The sequence below is a fragment of the Camponotus floridanus genome, unplaced genomic scaffold (assembly GCF_003227725.1).
Source record: "Camponotus floridanus strain SB8 unplaced genomic scaffold, Cflo_v7.5 scaffold80, whole genome shotgun sequence".
NCBI lineage: Eukaryota > Metazoa > Arthropoda > Insecta > Hymenoptera > Formicidae > Camponotus > Camponotus floridanus.
The window spans coordinates 716,433-733,266 of record NW_020229850.1 but is presented as its reverse complement, the minus strand read 5'-3'; the positions used below and the strand labels follow the sequence as shown (position 1 = coordinate 733,266).

The 16,834-nt window shown below is 30.3% G+C and overlaps 3 protein-coding genes across 3 annotated transcripts in view; all 3 read left to right on the top strand.

Annotated features, from left to right (window-relative positions):
• Positions 1 to 102: 102 nt before the first annotated feature.
• On the top strand, positions 103 to 2,755 carry LOC105250107 (protein pelota). Its single transcript, XM_011256044.2, has 10 exons — positions 103 to 228; positions 492 to 555; positions 636 to 728; positions 816 to 966; positions 1,366 to 1,479; positions 1,561 to 1,701; positions 1,783 to 2,005; positions 2,073 to 2,265; positions 2,362 to 2,468; positions 2,602 to 2,755. Exons 2-10 carry the CDS (start codon positions 515 to 517, stop codon positions 2,697 to 2,699), a joined length of 1,161 nt encoding a protein of 386 aa, XP_011254346.1. The 5' UTR covers positions 103 to 228; positions 492 to 514; the 3' UTR covers positions 2,700 to 2,755.
• A 409-nt stretch (positions 2,756 to 3,164) lies between these two features.
• Positions 3,165 to 6,365, top strand: LOC105250108 (pescadillo homolog). The gene is made up of 9 exons (XM_011256045.3): positions 3,165 to 3,317; positions 3,482 to 3,715; positions 3,790 to 4,297; positions 4,401 to 4,540; positions 4,623 to 4,882; positions 5,003 to 5,190; positions 5,267 to 5,463; positions 5,574 to 5,801; positions 5,934 to 6,365. The coding sequence occupies exons 1-9, from the start codon at positions 3,294 to 3,296 to the stop codon at positions 6,201 to 6,203; spliced, it is 2,049 nt and encodes a 682-aa protein (XP_011254347.1). The 5' UTR covers positions 3,165 to 3,293; the 3' UTR covers positions 6,204 to 6,365.
• A 10,278-nt stretch (positions 6,366 to 16,643) lies between these two features.
• The window catches only part of LOC105250109, a 105,351-nt gene continuing 105,160 nt past the window's right edge, over positions 16,644 to 16,834 (top strand). Inside the window, exon 1 of the mRNA XM_025414443.1 lies at positions 16,644 to 16,812. Within this exon, the coding sequence (XP_025270228.1) occupies positions 16,803 to 16,812 (10 nt within the window). The 5' untranslated portion in view covers positions 16,644 to 16,802. The remainder of the gene's footprint in view (positions 16,813 to 16,834) is intronic.

Sequence of the window (16,834 nt, the reverse complement as noted above, 5' to 3'; positions counted from 1 at the left end):
TTATTCTTTGTAAAATATATTTAAATTTTTAAATAAAAAGCGCCACCTAAAGATAGTTTCGAAATTATTTCGAGGTTAACCAATCACATTGCGAATGAAATCGCCGATCAAAAAGAGCGACAGGTATCATGTTTGACATATGGCATTATTTACTGTGTAACATTTTAAATAAGAAAAAACATGAATTGGATAATGTTCCTACGAATATAATAGTGCAATAAATATAAGGTAAATATAAAACACTTTATTGGCTCTTGATATATATTTTTAAATAAGCCATTATATATTTAACCTATATAAGCTTTTATTTTTTTCTATAAAATAATTGTATCGTTTAATTTGGCATAATAGAAATAAAATATATCAAGTATTTTTCAAACATTAATCTTTTTTATATAGAAATATAATTTTTTCTTTTATTAAAAGATAAATGTAATTTGTAAGTGTCTTATGCATTTATTTTGAATACATTTGATTTTCGTACATTCCAGATAAGACAAAAACATATTTCAAAATGAAGTTAGTATCGAAGAATATAGATAAAGATGGGAAAGGGTAAATATACTTTTTATGCAATACATATAATGTATTACCAATATATATATTATAAAATGCTAGAATTGATGGATTTTTAGGAGCGTGGCTCTTGTTCCTGAAAATACAGAGGATATGTGGCATGCCTATAACATAATTAGTGAAGGAGACTTAGTTAGCTGTTCTACTTTTAGGTATGCTGAACTTTTTATTTTAAGGCAATTATGTGGTAAATTAGAATTCATCAATAGTATCTTATCAATTCTCTGTATTCAATATAGGAAAGTGCAAATGGAATCAGCAACTGGCAGTTCTAACAGTTATAGAGTTAGAACCACTCTTACAATAAGTGTAGAAAATATCGACTTTGATACACAAGCATGTGTTCTAAGACTTAAAGGCAGAAATGTGGAAGAAAATAAATATGTTAAGGTAGAATATTACTGATAATATTTAAAATTTGTGAATATTTTATTCTTAATGTTATCATTAAAGTATATAAGTTTGAGTGCTTTCAGTGAATCTTTCTATACAGATAATTGATACATTGAGATTACATGTATACATACACAATTTCTTGTATGCTTAATTTAAAAACTTATTAATTTTAGTATACGTTATTAAGAAAACTAACTTATTTAAATGTATTTTGTATCATTTAAGCAATAGGATGATTCACACATGACAAAATCTTGCTGATTTTAATCTTCTATAATATATACATTATCTATATACTTGGTATAATATGAATTACTGTTCTAAATAGGAATAAATTACTAAATTGTTGAAAAACTTTGAATATGTAATTATCTGATTCATTATTTTGTATAGATGGGAGCATATCATACACTGGATGTTGAACAAAATCGGAAGTTTACTATCACTAAAGTCAAGTGGGATTCTATTTCTTTGGATAGAGTTGATACTGCGTGCGATCCTGCTCAGGTTAATAATTTAAAAAAAGAGAAAGAAATAACGAAATTGTATAATTTGCTATAATTTGCTATTCTTTTTATTTTATATTAGAATGCTGATGTAGCTGCTGCAATTATGCAAGAAGGTATAGCACATATTTGTCTGATAACATCTAACATGACAATAGTTCGTGCAAAAATTGATCAAGTTATACCAAGAAAAAGGAAAGGAAATGTTTCGCAACATGAAAAGGTTTGAAAGAAGTATTATGCCAGTATTATAAATTTTACATAACAGAAGCATGAATAGAATTTTAATTTGATATATATTTAGGGCTTGGCACGATTTTATGAGAGTATTATGCAAGGCATATTAAGACACATCAATTTTGATCTAGTGAAATGTGTTATCCTTGCCAGCCCTGGTTTTGTGAAAGATCAGTTTATGGACTACATGATACAACAAGCTATTAAATCTGATAATAAAATTATCTTAGAGAATAAAAGTAAATTTTTGCTAGTTCACGCCAGTTCAGGTTTTAAACATTCATTAAAAGGTAGTATATATGTATCTGAAAAACTTGAATATAGTATTTTTGTAAAATTTTATTATTTTATTCACAGAAGTTTTGGCTGATCCTGCTGTAATCTCCCGAATTTCTGATACCAAAGCAGCAGGAGAAGTAAGGGCTCTAGAATCATTTTATACCACTCTACAAATGGATCCTGCCAGAGCATTTTATGGCAAGAAACATATTGAGAAAGCTAATACCGCTCAAGCGGTAGAAACTCTACTTATATCAGATAAATTGTTCAGGTAATTGCTTTATTTTTTGTTATTTGTTAGTGTTTAAATTAAATTAATTCTACTCTTGTACACATTTTATTATATATCTTTACTTGTCTTATCCAGATGTCAAAATATTGCATTAAGAAAAGAGTATGTGGAGCTAGTTGAAAATGTGAAAGATTCTGGTGGTGATGTAAAAATATTTTCAAGTCTGCATGTCTCGGGTGAACGTAAGTTTTATATATATAAATGATATTTCTCAAACTTATGAAATATAAAATTTTCAATAAGTTTTTTTGTGTGTAATATATATATTGTATACCTATTATGTTTTAATATATTAAAGCACGATTTTGTTTGTAGAATTAGATCAATTAACTGGAATAGCAGCTTTATTACGTTTTCCCATGCCGGAATTGGAAGACGAAAGTGATGAGGGTAGCGATTCAGAAAATGATTAAAAATATAATTAATATACTATAATAATTTTTTGTATATATATGTGCTATGAGCAATCAAAAATATCATAATAATAAAAAGAAAAAATGGTATTTGTATTTATTTCGCAAATATAATTCTTATATTTTATATATATATATATATATATATATATATATATATATATATATATATATATATATAGTTTAATAAACTATATTGTAGAAAAGAATTTTGTATGATTTTGTGTTAGATAAATTAGTTGCATTTAAATGGACATAAATAGCGTCTTGAATTTATAAAATGATATGTATAAAATAATATGTATATGACATTAGATTGACCAATCAGAACAAAGAAATCTTTGTTCCTTTTGACCTGATTGGTCAATTAAAAGTTATTTTACTCCATCGATAAAATTTTCGAACACACTCTACTACTAGGTTCTAGGTTACTAGGTTCCTGAAAATACATGCACGGCTTCCATCTTCAATCTTTATCTTCTCAGCTTGTTGAGCCTAATTCGTCACTTTTGCACGTGTTTATTTTATGTGCATTTTATATGTTTATTTCCTAATATATAAACTTTTATATTCGGATATAAACCATATATCACAATGGTCGTGATAGGTAAAAAGAAGGTAAATCGATGTTAATATGATATATATCATTATACAGATAAATGAAAGATTACCAATATAATTATATATTGACTTTTTTATGAAAAATTATTTATTATCATTACTCTAGATTAAATTTGATATTTTAAAAAGTAAATATTTAATTTGATCTTTTAAATGTATAGTATCAGAGTGGTGAAGGGGCGCAATTTATAACAAGAAGAGCTGCTCTCAGGAAATTACAATTGACGCTAAATGATTTCCGTAAATTATGCATACTGAAAGGCATATATCCAAGAGAACCACGCAATCGTAAAAGAGCACAAAAAGGTGAACCTGGGATTAAAACTTTATATCATAAGAAAGATATTCAATTCTTGATGCATGAACCAATCATATGGAAACTGAGAGATTATAAGGTACAATATTTTATTGGAATCAAATGTTTAGGTTAAAAGTTTTAGTATCATGCTTTATAAACATATATTTCTAGATATTCAACAGAAAAATTGGACGAGCGAAAGCAATGAAAGATTTTGCTAAAATAAAAAAATATTTGAGTAATCATCCTACATTAAAATTGGATCATATAGTTAAAGAACGTTATCCAACATTTATAGATGCTTTACGTGATTTAGATGACTGTTTAACTCTCTGTTTTTTATTCAGTACATTTCCATCATTGCCTCATATACCGAGAGATCAGTCATTATTATGCAGAAGATTAACAATTGAATTCCTTCATGCTGTTATCTATACTAAAGCATTGCGTAAAGTGTTTATATCAATTAAAGGATATTATTATCAAGCAGAAATAAAAGGACAAACAATAACATGGATAATGCCACATCACTTTTGTTTTGAACCTCAGGCAAAAAACGAAGTAGATTTTAAAGTTATGTCTACATTTGTAGAATTTTATATTATAATGCTTGGTTTTGTGAATTATAGATTGTATCATACTTTGAATTTACATTATCCTCCAAAATTAACAAATACTGGTAAGCAAGATTATTAATATATTAATATTTTTTTAAAATAAATTAATAATCTCTTAATTTTGCTATAGTTTAAAAGTAAAATAATTAACATTTTATTACACAGGAAATAATGAAAAAATACTCGTCGATGAAGAAGCATATGTGTCAGAAAGAATAAGTGCATTGAATGTATCATTGGTCAGCTTGGATCCTTCAATACCAGCAGTTGAAGATGATGAAATTGAAATAGATCAATTCTCAAGTGTAAATTTAATTTAGTACTTTTACATTTTATACATCAGATATATGCATGTAAAAAAAAAGCATTATTGATTATATTTTTTAGGAAACAGATGCTACCAAGATAGAAGCTGCTAGGGTAGAAGCTGAGAAAATACAGAAATTGAAAAATTTGTTCAAAGGTATAAAAGTTTTTATTAATAGGGAAGTACCCAGAGAGCCATTAGTATTTATCTTGCGTTGCTTTGGCGGAGAAGTTTCTTGGGATAAATTACTCTTTGTTGGTGCAACTTTTGATGAGAATGATGAGACAATAACTCATCAGATTGTAGATAGACCAAGCATAAATAAACAATATGTATCAAGGTATATTATATTTACATTATACTTTATATTACATTTTGTATTACTTATCATATCTGCTTTTTTAATGCATATAGCTTTTTCTTTTTCTCAAATTATTAATAAAGTCTTTTTTTCTTCTAGATACTACATACAACCGCAATGGATTTTTGATAGTGTAAATGCGAGAGAATTATTACCTGCAGAAAAATATTTAATGGGTGCTATACTTCCTCCTCATCTCTCACCATTTATAGATAATCGACATGATCAGACTTATATTCCTCCAGAAGAACGCGCTCTTATGGATCCTAATTATAAATTGGATAATTGTAAGAGTTCACTTTTAAATACATATACACAAATGCAAAAATTATAATAATATCTAATTTGTATTTGGATTTTCAGTGGAAGCAGATTCAGATGAAGAAGTAAAAAATGACGACAATGAGAATGAACAAGAGGAAATTGAAGTTCAAAATGATCTAAGTTCAGGAAGTGATCAAGAAGATGATGATGATGACGATGATGAAGATGATGATAATGTACAGATTGTTGAGGAAAAAGAAAAAAGTAAAAAGGAGAAGCAAACCCAATTGGAAAAGGTTTTGTTATAATTATTTTTTCTTAATAATTTTTTCTTAATATGAAATAATATAAAGAAAAAATAATTCTTATTATAATTCTTATTATAAATAATTTATTAAATTTGCAGAAAAAGAAAATGAAAATACAAGCTGATGAGATTACAAAAAAAAATCCACGGAAAAAGGCCAAACGAGAAAATGATGACAAGAATGAGAATGAACACGAGGAAATTGAAGTTCAGAATGATCTAAGTTCAGGAAGTGATGAAGAAGAAGAAGATGATGATAATGATAATGTACAGATTGTTGAGGAAGAAGAAAAAAATAAAAAGAAGAAACAAGCTCAATTGGAAAAGGTTTTGTTATAATTATTTTTTCATAATTTCCTCTTAATATGAGAATTTCCTAATTCATTTAATTTCATAATTTTCTCTTAATATAAAGAAAAAAGTTCTTGTTATAAATAATTTATTAAATTTTTTTTGCAGAAGAAGAAAATGAAAGTACAGGCTGGTGAGATTACAAAAGAAAATTCATGGGAAAAGGCCAAACGAGAAAAGCAGGAATATCGTCTTAGAGAGAAGATGATCAAGAAAAAGCACCGTAAATTGTACAAAAGTATGATGAAAGGTCGAGAGGAAAGAGCTAAAGAAATATGGCTCTTGCGAAAGAAGAGACGCATTCACGATGCTGAGGAAAAAGAGAAACGAAAAGAGCAGAGGAAACAATTAAACAAATCTAAAGCTGTTAAAGTATAGAAGTAAATTAGACAAAATTAATTATATTCTATTCCCATATGCATAAACAAGAAATCGTAATATTGTGTGTATATTATGATAATTACAATATATATGTTCCATTTGCTCTAAATCGATCTATTACAATTATTCTACATTAAAATTGTGGATAAAATTAAATTTCTTGTTTACACATTTTGTTTCTATGTTTAAACATTGCTTATATTTATACATAGTATATCCATAGTATTTCCTTTTCCTTCTTATAATACAAATTAGATATATATGATTTTTATATTTATTAAAGAGAAAGAGAGAGTTTATTATTTTTTTATACATGATGCAGAGATGATCATGTGTGAAATAAGCATCTGAATCACTATATATCATTATATACAGTTATATATAATGGTAGATGTTTTTTATCTAGTCTTCCCACTAAAATCCTACGCGCCTGACGATCCTGGTCTTTTCCAGCGAAGGACTTTGAAGGCCAATCTACCCACGCATATTGGCCCACACAGAACTTTCTATATGCATAAGTCTGATCATGACTATACATAAGTGTAAAAGTTCAAAATCATTGCGAAATCAAATTTTATATAATATTAAAATAATATCTCTATAAGTTAATAATTATATACATATTACAGATATCTATATAGAGATGAAATATTGTACAAAAGTTTATACATTTATTTTTTATTTATTTTTTCTATAAAATTCACATGATTTAATTTAAATTCTCAAAATTAAGTTCAACAAAAATGTATATGAGAGTATATGAGTCACAGTTTTTTCTTTTATAATACCGATTTTTGATATATCGTGTAATAGCTCTTCATTATATGTCATATACCTCTAGAAAAATTCCTTCACATTTCGTTGATCTTCTATGAAGACTATCATAGAGATCGTACATTGATCTTGAGGAATTTCAAAGTGGAGAGTTTTGCTTATAATGAATTATATTTACTTATTAGGTCGTCGATATTAACGTATCTACATTCGTCCCCGTGACTTTCGCTAGACGAACTAGTATCGAAGGACAGAATCATTTGTGATTGCGGATTCATTATGCCAGTGCATCCGGTCGCTTCGTGTACCAGTCGCATATCACCTTGAATCAAGCCTCCGGTGTGTAACATAAATGGGATGCAACTGAAACATGTTTCTGGAGCTGCATATTTTTGCATTGCAAACTCATTTTTATTTATACTTAATAATCGAGAGAGAATGAGAAATTTTTTGATGTATTCGAAAAATCGCTAATGAATTGAAAAATTTGATAAGCATTATTTGAAAATTAAATTAATCGATAATTTAAATACAATGTAATTTAATTCTGAAAATGAAAAATTCATGATCTCTCCTTTCGACTGATATCTTTAATTTTTACATCATATTTGTTTCATTTTTTATTCATGTTTTGTATATGTTTTTTATGGTTGTATATACTTTTTATATATGATATCAATGTAGATACAGGGGATGAATCTGATAAAAAATTCTCGATTTTTTCGCTTAATACTTTTGTATCAGAATATCTTTTCGAAAAATCAACTTTTTTTTGTCGAGATATTTACAAAATTAGAAATCAGAATGAAAATTTGAAATACATTCTTTTTTTTTACAACGAGTGTTCATTGTAAATTATTAATATCAAAATCTTTATTAGAATATATAACATTTTTAAAAATTAATTATTATTAAAAATTGAAAATACTAAAGAAATCTTTTATAGCATAATGTGTATACTTGTCGATTGTATAATTACAATTTAAATGTAAATATCAAAACGCCTTAGTTTTCAAATAACTACAAAGCAAAAACTCAATATTTCTTAATAAATGGATTAGTAGAGATGACTCTGCATTATCCTTGCGAGATCATCTGGCTCCAAACATTTACTCTGATTTCTAATTTAATTAATTAATTTCAAACAATGATTGATTTTTCAAGATGCTTTGTTATAAAAATTATCAGGTCATTAAGTACTGTCAATGGAATATTATTCAAAAATATTCCTTTCTATCTCTCTTATTTAAGAAAAAAGAAATTTTAATTAGTATGGAAACCAATTTTGATAATGATTTCTTAATGACACCTTCTCTTATTTCTAATTGTTCTCGAGACAAATGTAGTAAACCTTTTTTTCGGACTTATCTTGTATATGTATTAAAAATATTTTTGATGAGTTATATTTAATCTTGCAAAAGTAAAGATCCGATTCACCGTTGCTATGTGCCATTGCAATTTTCGCCGCGCGCGCTCAACAATGTAACTTTGACTTTATGTTCCAGGCACGTCTTCTTCATGCGATTTGTCGCCTGCAAAGCGTTTAATCTTTCTTCCAAAGCAGAATTCCCTTGAGCTCGTTTCTAACATTCCTTGTTAATCTTTATTCAATAATATGGCTGTTACATATTCTGATATATCAGTCTCCGGGAAAAAAAATTTATATATTTTTTTCGCGAGTCTTGATATTTTTTATATTTTTTTCATGATCTTTTTAAATCGTATAAGGAATATTAAGAAATTCCATCTAATCTAATTTCCATCATCTTCGAATTTACAATCTATTAAATTTTCTGACTAACAGAAAAAAATAAACAATAAAAAAAATGATCAAATATTTCTGGTCATAATAAATTTCATAATTGTCTACATTCTCGCAAGATAAGAAATGTTGGCAGAAACTCTAGATGGAAATATCTCGGCGGGACGGGAAAAAAAATGCGAGCCGGTCGCATTGATTTCTTCGGTTATTTGCAGTGGTGACTGAACTGATGCTCGTCGTCGCGAACACGATGAGAACTAACACAACAGAACGGGTCCGGAATCGTATTTGTATGATACGTGCGAATACATATGCGTGATGTGTGCGCTGTGTGGTACATTGGGCGCTTACGTCATTCTCGCTATTCCTGTTCCAACCCATCTCCATCGAATATCCTGTGAAAACCATTGTCCTTAGAAACCTACGAGCGAAATCCTAAGAATATCTAATCGTCCCTCCTGCTCAATTTCGAATGACCTCGACGATGTTCCGATGTCTATTTGGGATCCGCAGATCCTGTTGATGCTATAACATTGCGAAAATACACATTCATACTATTTTATACGAAATTAAGTATTTTATATGGAAATAGAATTTTTACGGAGAGATAAGTGTAACTTACAAGATATATAATTTGTAAGTTACATATGATAAATGATAATAAATGTCTTATGCATTTATATTTTAAATATATCTTATTTTTTATATTTTAGATATATAATGCGATCAAAATATACGATATTATTCTATTAAACGAAGCATATCAATTTAATTTTTAATGATAACATGAGTCATGACAAATTTATTTTAATAAGTTTTTCTAATTTGTGCGTGCACTTTATTTATCTTAAAATTGAAAAACATTATTTTATTTCGTCATTTCAATGATCATTTCATATTTATTTTTCTTAAATATCAAATGTTTTAGAAACCATTTATATACATATGTTACGAAACTATTTATTTATTTCTAATTTATAATATTTTATAAATCATCTTTAACTTTATTATTATAGAAGTGTGTTATTATTCCAGACTTGTAGAATAATAAATTATTTATATTCTTTTTCTCTTTTCTTCTTTTCTTTCTTTTTTATAAAAAAGTTCTTTTTTATAAAAAGTCTTAAATATATTTGATGATACTTTATTCGTAGAATTTATACATGTTGTTTATGCAAGTATGTAGTATTTTTCGCAAAATGCATTTATTAAGACGCCGAAGACATTTGTGTGTGACTTCAAAAATTTTTCGAAAAGAAAATTTATCGCACTCGATTTGGCGTGAAATGCGATGGAGTACGCGTGGGACGCACACGGACATTCGACTGCCCACGTAGCCGACCATAATACATTGGCTTGCGAAATATCGGGGTCTCGAAAATTCCGAAGACACCGATTTCGGAGAAAGTGCCGTCTGTGCAGGTATCCTATTATAAAGCGTTATGTTAATCCATTTGTCAAAAATATTTTGTTACAAAGCGTTATAAAGTGTATCTTATTATTAAACTTTGTATTAATCCATTTGTCTTGAGTGAATCAAATTAGAAACTAAACTTTTAATTTTTAAAGGCAATGAATAGTTTGCTACAAAAGAAAATTTATTTCTTTAATTATTTTTTTTATAAGAAAAATTTAATTAAAGAGAATTTCTCACTGAAAAGTTAAATACTTTAAAAAATTCTTGATTTTTCTCTTTCATTTATATTTTGTAATCACAGTTGCAGTCAATTTTATTTCAAAGAAATAAAAGAAAACAGTTATTAAATTTTTTATGAAAAAGTAAAAAACAGTTTTAATATCCTTAAAGTAAAAAACTGAACAAATTTCAAGATTAAGTCATAAGTTCAATGATAAAAAAATCTACTGTATGAAATTAATTCTGTTTTTTTTTTTGTAAGATTCTCATTTTTCTTTTTTCAAGAAGATCCGCGTCAGCTGCGAAGCCAGAAGCAATCATAGCAAGGGAATGAAAATTAAGAAGGCAGTAAACGGAGGATGCTAGCCATGAGGATAAGCGAATAATTACGCAAGCGAGGTAATCATGAGATAGAGTCTTTAATGTACATCGCGGCGGATAATGAGTATTGAAAACTGAAAGTGACTTCCGTTCCTGAGCTTCCGTCACGCGGTATAACTTGCAAACTAAAAGATCCGTTGCTGTATATATATCCATCGCACGCCCGTGAATCTTCGGTCGTTGATTCTAGTCGAGAATAACTCGACGCAGTGATGAACGTATACATTTTAGTGCCCTAAGTCTATATAATACTTATACACGCTTGGAATAATCTTCATTAAAATTCTGTTTTCTTTTGCTTTCATAATATGCTATTTTTTATGCAACAATATATTATAATTAATGATAAAAAAATTAGGGGAGGGGAGAGAGAGAGAGAGAGAGTCGATATTGATGAATAGATGTTAAATGTGTCACTCTTTCAGCTATTTCAATACTCGAAATCACAAGCGAACGCGGAGTCATACTTGGTGATTTCAACGCTCAAAATCAATAAGCGAACGCGGAATTACACACTCGGTGATTTCAACGCCCGATATAAGAATGTTGCCTTGAATGCGTGTATGTTCTCTTGACATACGTGATGTCATCATTACCTTTAACTGCCGTTTTCCCACAAAAAAGGATGTAATAATCCTCTAGTTACATTAATTAAAATACACATGACAATTATATGTATACATGAAAAGAATCTATTTTTAAAATTTCAGTTTAACAGTTTAATCCTTTTTCTTTTTTTCTTTAATTCAATTTCTTCTTTTCATTAAATCAAATAAACAATTTTGCTATATAAATCGACTAGCAATAAAATATTAAATAATATTTAAGATGAGAGATTTTAATCGCATTTTTTTTGTTTCGTTAATTAAATAATTAATAACTTTTAAATATACTTTTCGTTTGCATAAATTGTTCGTGACAATGATTTAAAGCAAATGGAAATTGCTCGATGTTATGATCAGAGTAGTTAGCATGTTACGGCATCGACCAATCTAGGAATTCCTGTTTGCACGCTTGACTCGCGGAAAGAAGCGCATTATCAGATGCGCGCGCGCGGGCACATTCGCAATGCGTATGCGGTTCGCATTATTGCGTAATGCAATGATGAATCAACAGATCGACAGCGATCATTCACTACACCGAGAGACAGACACGTGCCTTCGCAAATTGACCAATTATCACGGTAAAGTCTCTTCGTGTATCCCCTCGATTCGCTCGCATGTCGTTATCAGAATGATACAAATGACACTGGTGAAGATACCACTTAATCGCGATGTTTAGCGTATTCACGGACAATAAAATATATATGTAAGTAATTTCGCATATTTCTTCTCCTTTTCGCATTTACTATTCACGGCGAGCCGTTTACGCACGAATGATTGTAGATAATTATTTACATAATAGAGTATCCCATGGAATGCGTGTGTTTAAGCCCCTCGGGTAGGAACTCGGCGTAATACTATATAAGCAAAGGGGAGTTGGAAATTTACCGCCACGCCAATGAGTTTATGCTTTATCGGGGATGCTTATCCACGCTCATTCGCGTAATCATCTATGCTCCATGATAAATGTGGACAGATAAATTAGAAATTTCGTTTGCTTATATTTTATTGCTGGTCATCATCGGTATGACGTGTTATTAACGTGCTTAAATAATTGCAGCGGGATGAATCCCTCCCTTATTTCTCAGTACGTATGTACAGCTATGCTGCGATTTACGAGAAGGATCTTTTCAAGTGAGTGTATTCTCAGCCTAATAACGTTAACGAAATTTATAAAAAAATTATTAGAACGACAAAGATGCCAGTTATCTTTTTTATTTCTAGTCACTTCCTAATTAAATGTAAAAACTTATGATCATACGTTTTACCTCTGCGAGATGTGGTTAGGGACACACTCGACTAATGTAGTGTAAATCTCGTCTCACGTGGACGCGTGCCCTAAACATGATCGACGGGGCGTACAAAACATCGGTGGTCATCGTTTACAAGGTGGTTTCACACCGGGTGCTTAGCTACCGCTTCAGCTTTTGAAATTCGATCGAGCCGCAGATTCAATCGGTCGAACCTGCTTGCTTGGGCAATCGACGTCGTTCCCCGGTCTTGATGCGGCGGATGAGATGTGTCGTCGAAGGGAATACGAAATGAACGCGCGAACCGTCGCAAACCCGTTACCTTACATCGTCTTGCAGGAATCGGTTTGCAATAACTCCACGTTCGGAAAAGTGCCTCTCTGCAGGGCCGTAGACTTGCATCTTCGTTGTGTTATTGCCAAACTTTATGCGGCCTTTTAATTTTAAATCGAAAGTGACGTTAAAATTGTAAAAGATAAAACATAAAATATAACGTAAAATAGCTGCATTTATAATAGGCAATGTGTTACTTTAAATACAAGTGAAGATGTCAGAATTTAATTGGAAAATTATGAAGTCATATTGACTACGAGCATTATGATGTTTATTCTACGATATACATCAATATATTAATGAGAACAATACAAAAATTCCAACTCATTTGCGCGAATGCGATGACAATTTTATTTATCATAATTATTGTATTAAAATTTCAATTATGCGTGTGAATATTATGTTTTCTCATTACAAGCATATTAGCTTTAACAGAATCAAATCTCTTTGAATTGAATGTAATACTCGCTCCAAGGCTAGAACAAGGGAGGGAGAGATGATTAAAAACTATTACACAAAAATTTGTTTTAAATAAAAAATAATAAAAGAGAATTTATCTCTCATTTGTTTTCAATTTGTTTTAAATTATTTAAATATCTAATAATGAAATTGTTTGTACTATAAAACACGTAATAATTAAGTGGGAATATTAGACTTCTTGATTGAGAGTATAAAAGAGTAATATTATGATGGAATGTTCGTATTGAGTGCCGCAAAAGATACCGTAATAGAAGATTAAAAAATTGAAAAATATGATACCCTTTTGATGCCTCTTTGCATTTTTTGCTCGTTATTACTATAAGCTTTAATAATGGATAGAATCATTGCGTACGCACAGCATGAAAAAGTGGACCCTTTCATGGACGCAGACAACTTTTTAAGTCTTGGAAATGATGAGTGAGCATAAGAGTAACTACTTCGTGACAATTAGAAACATAAAATAGTAAGAGAGAGAGAGAGAGAGAGAGAGAGAGAGAGAGAGAGAGAGAGAGAGAGAGAGTTGAGCAATGAGTCAGCAAAGAAATTTTTATAAACCTGATTTTCTGCACATATATTAAGATACATTTAATAACAAAATCAATTTAAATAATATAACATTTTTTTGGCAAAATTCAATGCCATTCAGAAACAGAGGAAGAAAACAGAATACTAATAACTTCTTTTTTTAAATATATATTTGTACATACTTGTCTTTGTTCTCTTCTTGGTGTAAAGCAAAGTGCAAGAAGCGCTTGCCCTCATTTAAAAATTAACCCGCTCTTCGGAGCGTTTATTTCAGTCAGGGAATCTACATTATACATATAGTACAGTGTAAAATTTAGGAAGTGCTTGTTCATCCTCGTACGATGGTACGGTCATTAGAGCCGGCGCGAAAATGTTTATTCATAACGTTGATTGTCCGCCAGACTCCTCGGGATTGTACGTAGCTTATTCTCGCACGAATCAGTCAAACCGCCTAGAAAAGCGCGCGCGATAAATTAAATATAATGGCGCAAACTGTATACCTTGCGCGTCCGCAGATTCTTCTCGCGACCCGCGCCTGCGAAACGCCCCGAGGCGTCCCGGGTTCACCGACACCATCGTGCTCGCAGGTTCTACGGGCTACAGTGTCACTAGAATCGCGTAAAATCCGCGCATCTTTGTTAGTTCGTATTTTGAATTTTCGTGAAAATCAAAGAAAAATTTAAAAAAAATTTTAATTTTTATTCTCTTAAAAAAAGTGAAGTTATTTTCTCGAAATTCTCGTAAGTCACTTCAATTTCATTCATCATATCGATAATTTGTTTCGTAATTTAGAATGATAAATTTTTGCACGTAATATAATTTGAAATTGAAAATGAATAAAAATCTTTGAAAAAGCATGAATCAAATTCTTTCGGTATATTTCTTTAAGAGTTTGAGCGAATTGAAAACTTTAAAGCGATAGTGCTTTAGGTTTAATAAGATATACGTTTCGTTTTCTTGTTCAGAGCAAAAATATATAATAAAAATGGTAATATTCGTCTGGATATTTAATATATAAAGATTCAAGATGAACAATAAATATTTTGCTAAGATCTCTCTAAATCCTATGAATTGTTTTCTTCCGCACAAATCGACGCAACGATCCGTGATGCAAGGCACAATCTTTTGAGGCATCGAGCAGCGATCCATGAGACCTTGGCAGTTCTATAACTTCCATTAATTTGAGCAAAGATTTGCTTATTGTGATACTTCTGCAACGCGATCTCTTCGGTTAATCGATTATAAATATATAATATATGATATCTAAGCTTCGCGAATAAATACCGAAGACTCTTTTTTTTTATATAAAATGGCATATGCAAGATAGAAAAAAGTTATTGTTAATTTGTTATAGCCTTAAATATATCCAACTAAATTTTTCTTTGGAAAAAATCGCCCAGTCAACAAAATATTATAATTAATAATTAATATATTATATTATTGCATTACATTAATCTCATTTGATTTAATATTATTTATTGTTTCAAGATGCAATAGAAAATTGAACATAAAAATAATTATAAATTATTTTGCGTAATAATATGTCGATAAAGAGAGGAAATTCTCAATGTAAAAAGGGGAATAGAAATTTTATATGATAATGTTCAAGCAAAAGACTTCAATTTTAATTATTTTAAATATAATTATTATATAGTTCAATTAGTATTGTCGAACCTTTTAGGAAGAATGTTATTTTGAAGATAATATTTATCATTGTTTTAGCACGATCGTTAATAGAATCTATAAAATTCATTTCCGACGCGTTTTATCCAGTTATTAATTCGTAGCATATAACTCTTTTGTAATTTACTCGACAGCTTATTCTTACTACTACTCTTACAATCTTTATTGTATACTTATTGTACCTCTATTTTACGATAGTATCTTCGTTAAATTGTGCATAACATGTGCAAATTAATGTAAAAAACAGAAATTGTATTGCGTGACTTAATATTTAAATAACTAATTAAGTTTTCCTAAGAATCTTGAAGTCATGTTATTTTAATAATATTCTTTAAGAAAATAATCTTGATTCTATTGCAGGTTCTCGTAATATTTGTAAGTACCAACAACTAATCACTATGATTTTTAATATTATAAAGTATTCTAGTGTATGCAAAATTCTTCAGTTAGTTATCAAAAGAGTTTGATAACTCGTTAACCTTCTAAATATGTACGACGCCGGATTTACCTTAGATAACGCTAACTGACCTTTACCTACAGTATCGTCCAACCAGCGAGACATAAGTTGCAACTATCCGTGCTTCACGTATACCTTATACAGGCCTTCATGCAAGTCGAGTCAGGAAGATTGGTTCCAGGCGTTGAGCTCACTGACTTGGAGTACATAGTGACTCTACCGTGAGCTTAGTCCAGCCGTGGGAGTGCGACAGAGCGAGACGGAAATATCTCGAGCAAATATATGAGCTGAAGAGAGCAGGTGAAATAATGAGCACGAGCAAGAGAAGGAGGAGGAAAGCCTGAAAGAGGGAGAGGACGCGTATACGTGAGCCGCGCTCGAGAGGAACTCGCGTAGAAGGAAAAGGAGAGGAAGGGAACACTCACAGAAAGAGAGAGGAACCAAGAGGACTGTCGGCCAATGAGACACCAGGCTAGCGATGACGTCGTCGTGTCTCACGTCGGAGTCTCACCAAAAGTCTTCTCCGGGTACCAGTTCGTCCGCGGTCTCCCGACTGGACGACGAAGAGGTCGTCCTTTCGATCATATCGCATCCACTCATCGTGGTCGCCTTTTTTTATAATTTCCTTTTCTGCATAGTGAAAAAAACTCAGTCAAGATTGCATCCTGGATACGCGGAAGGATTGAGGCGGAAGAAGGCTGCTACTGTCAGCCATGGGGACGGGTAAGTTTTGGTCTCTGCTGGA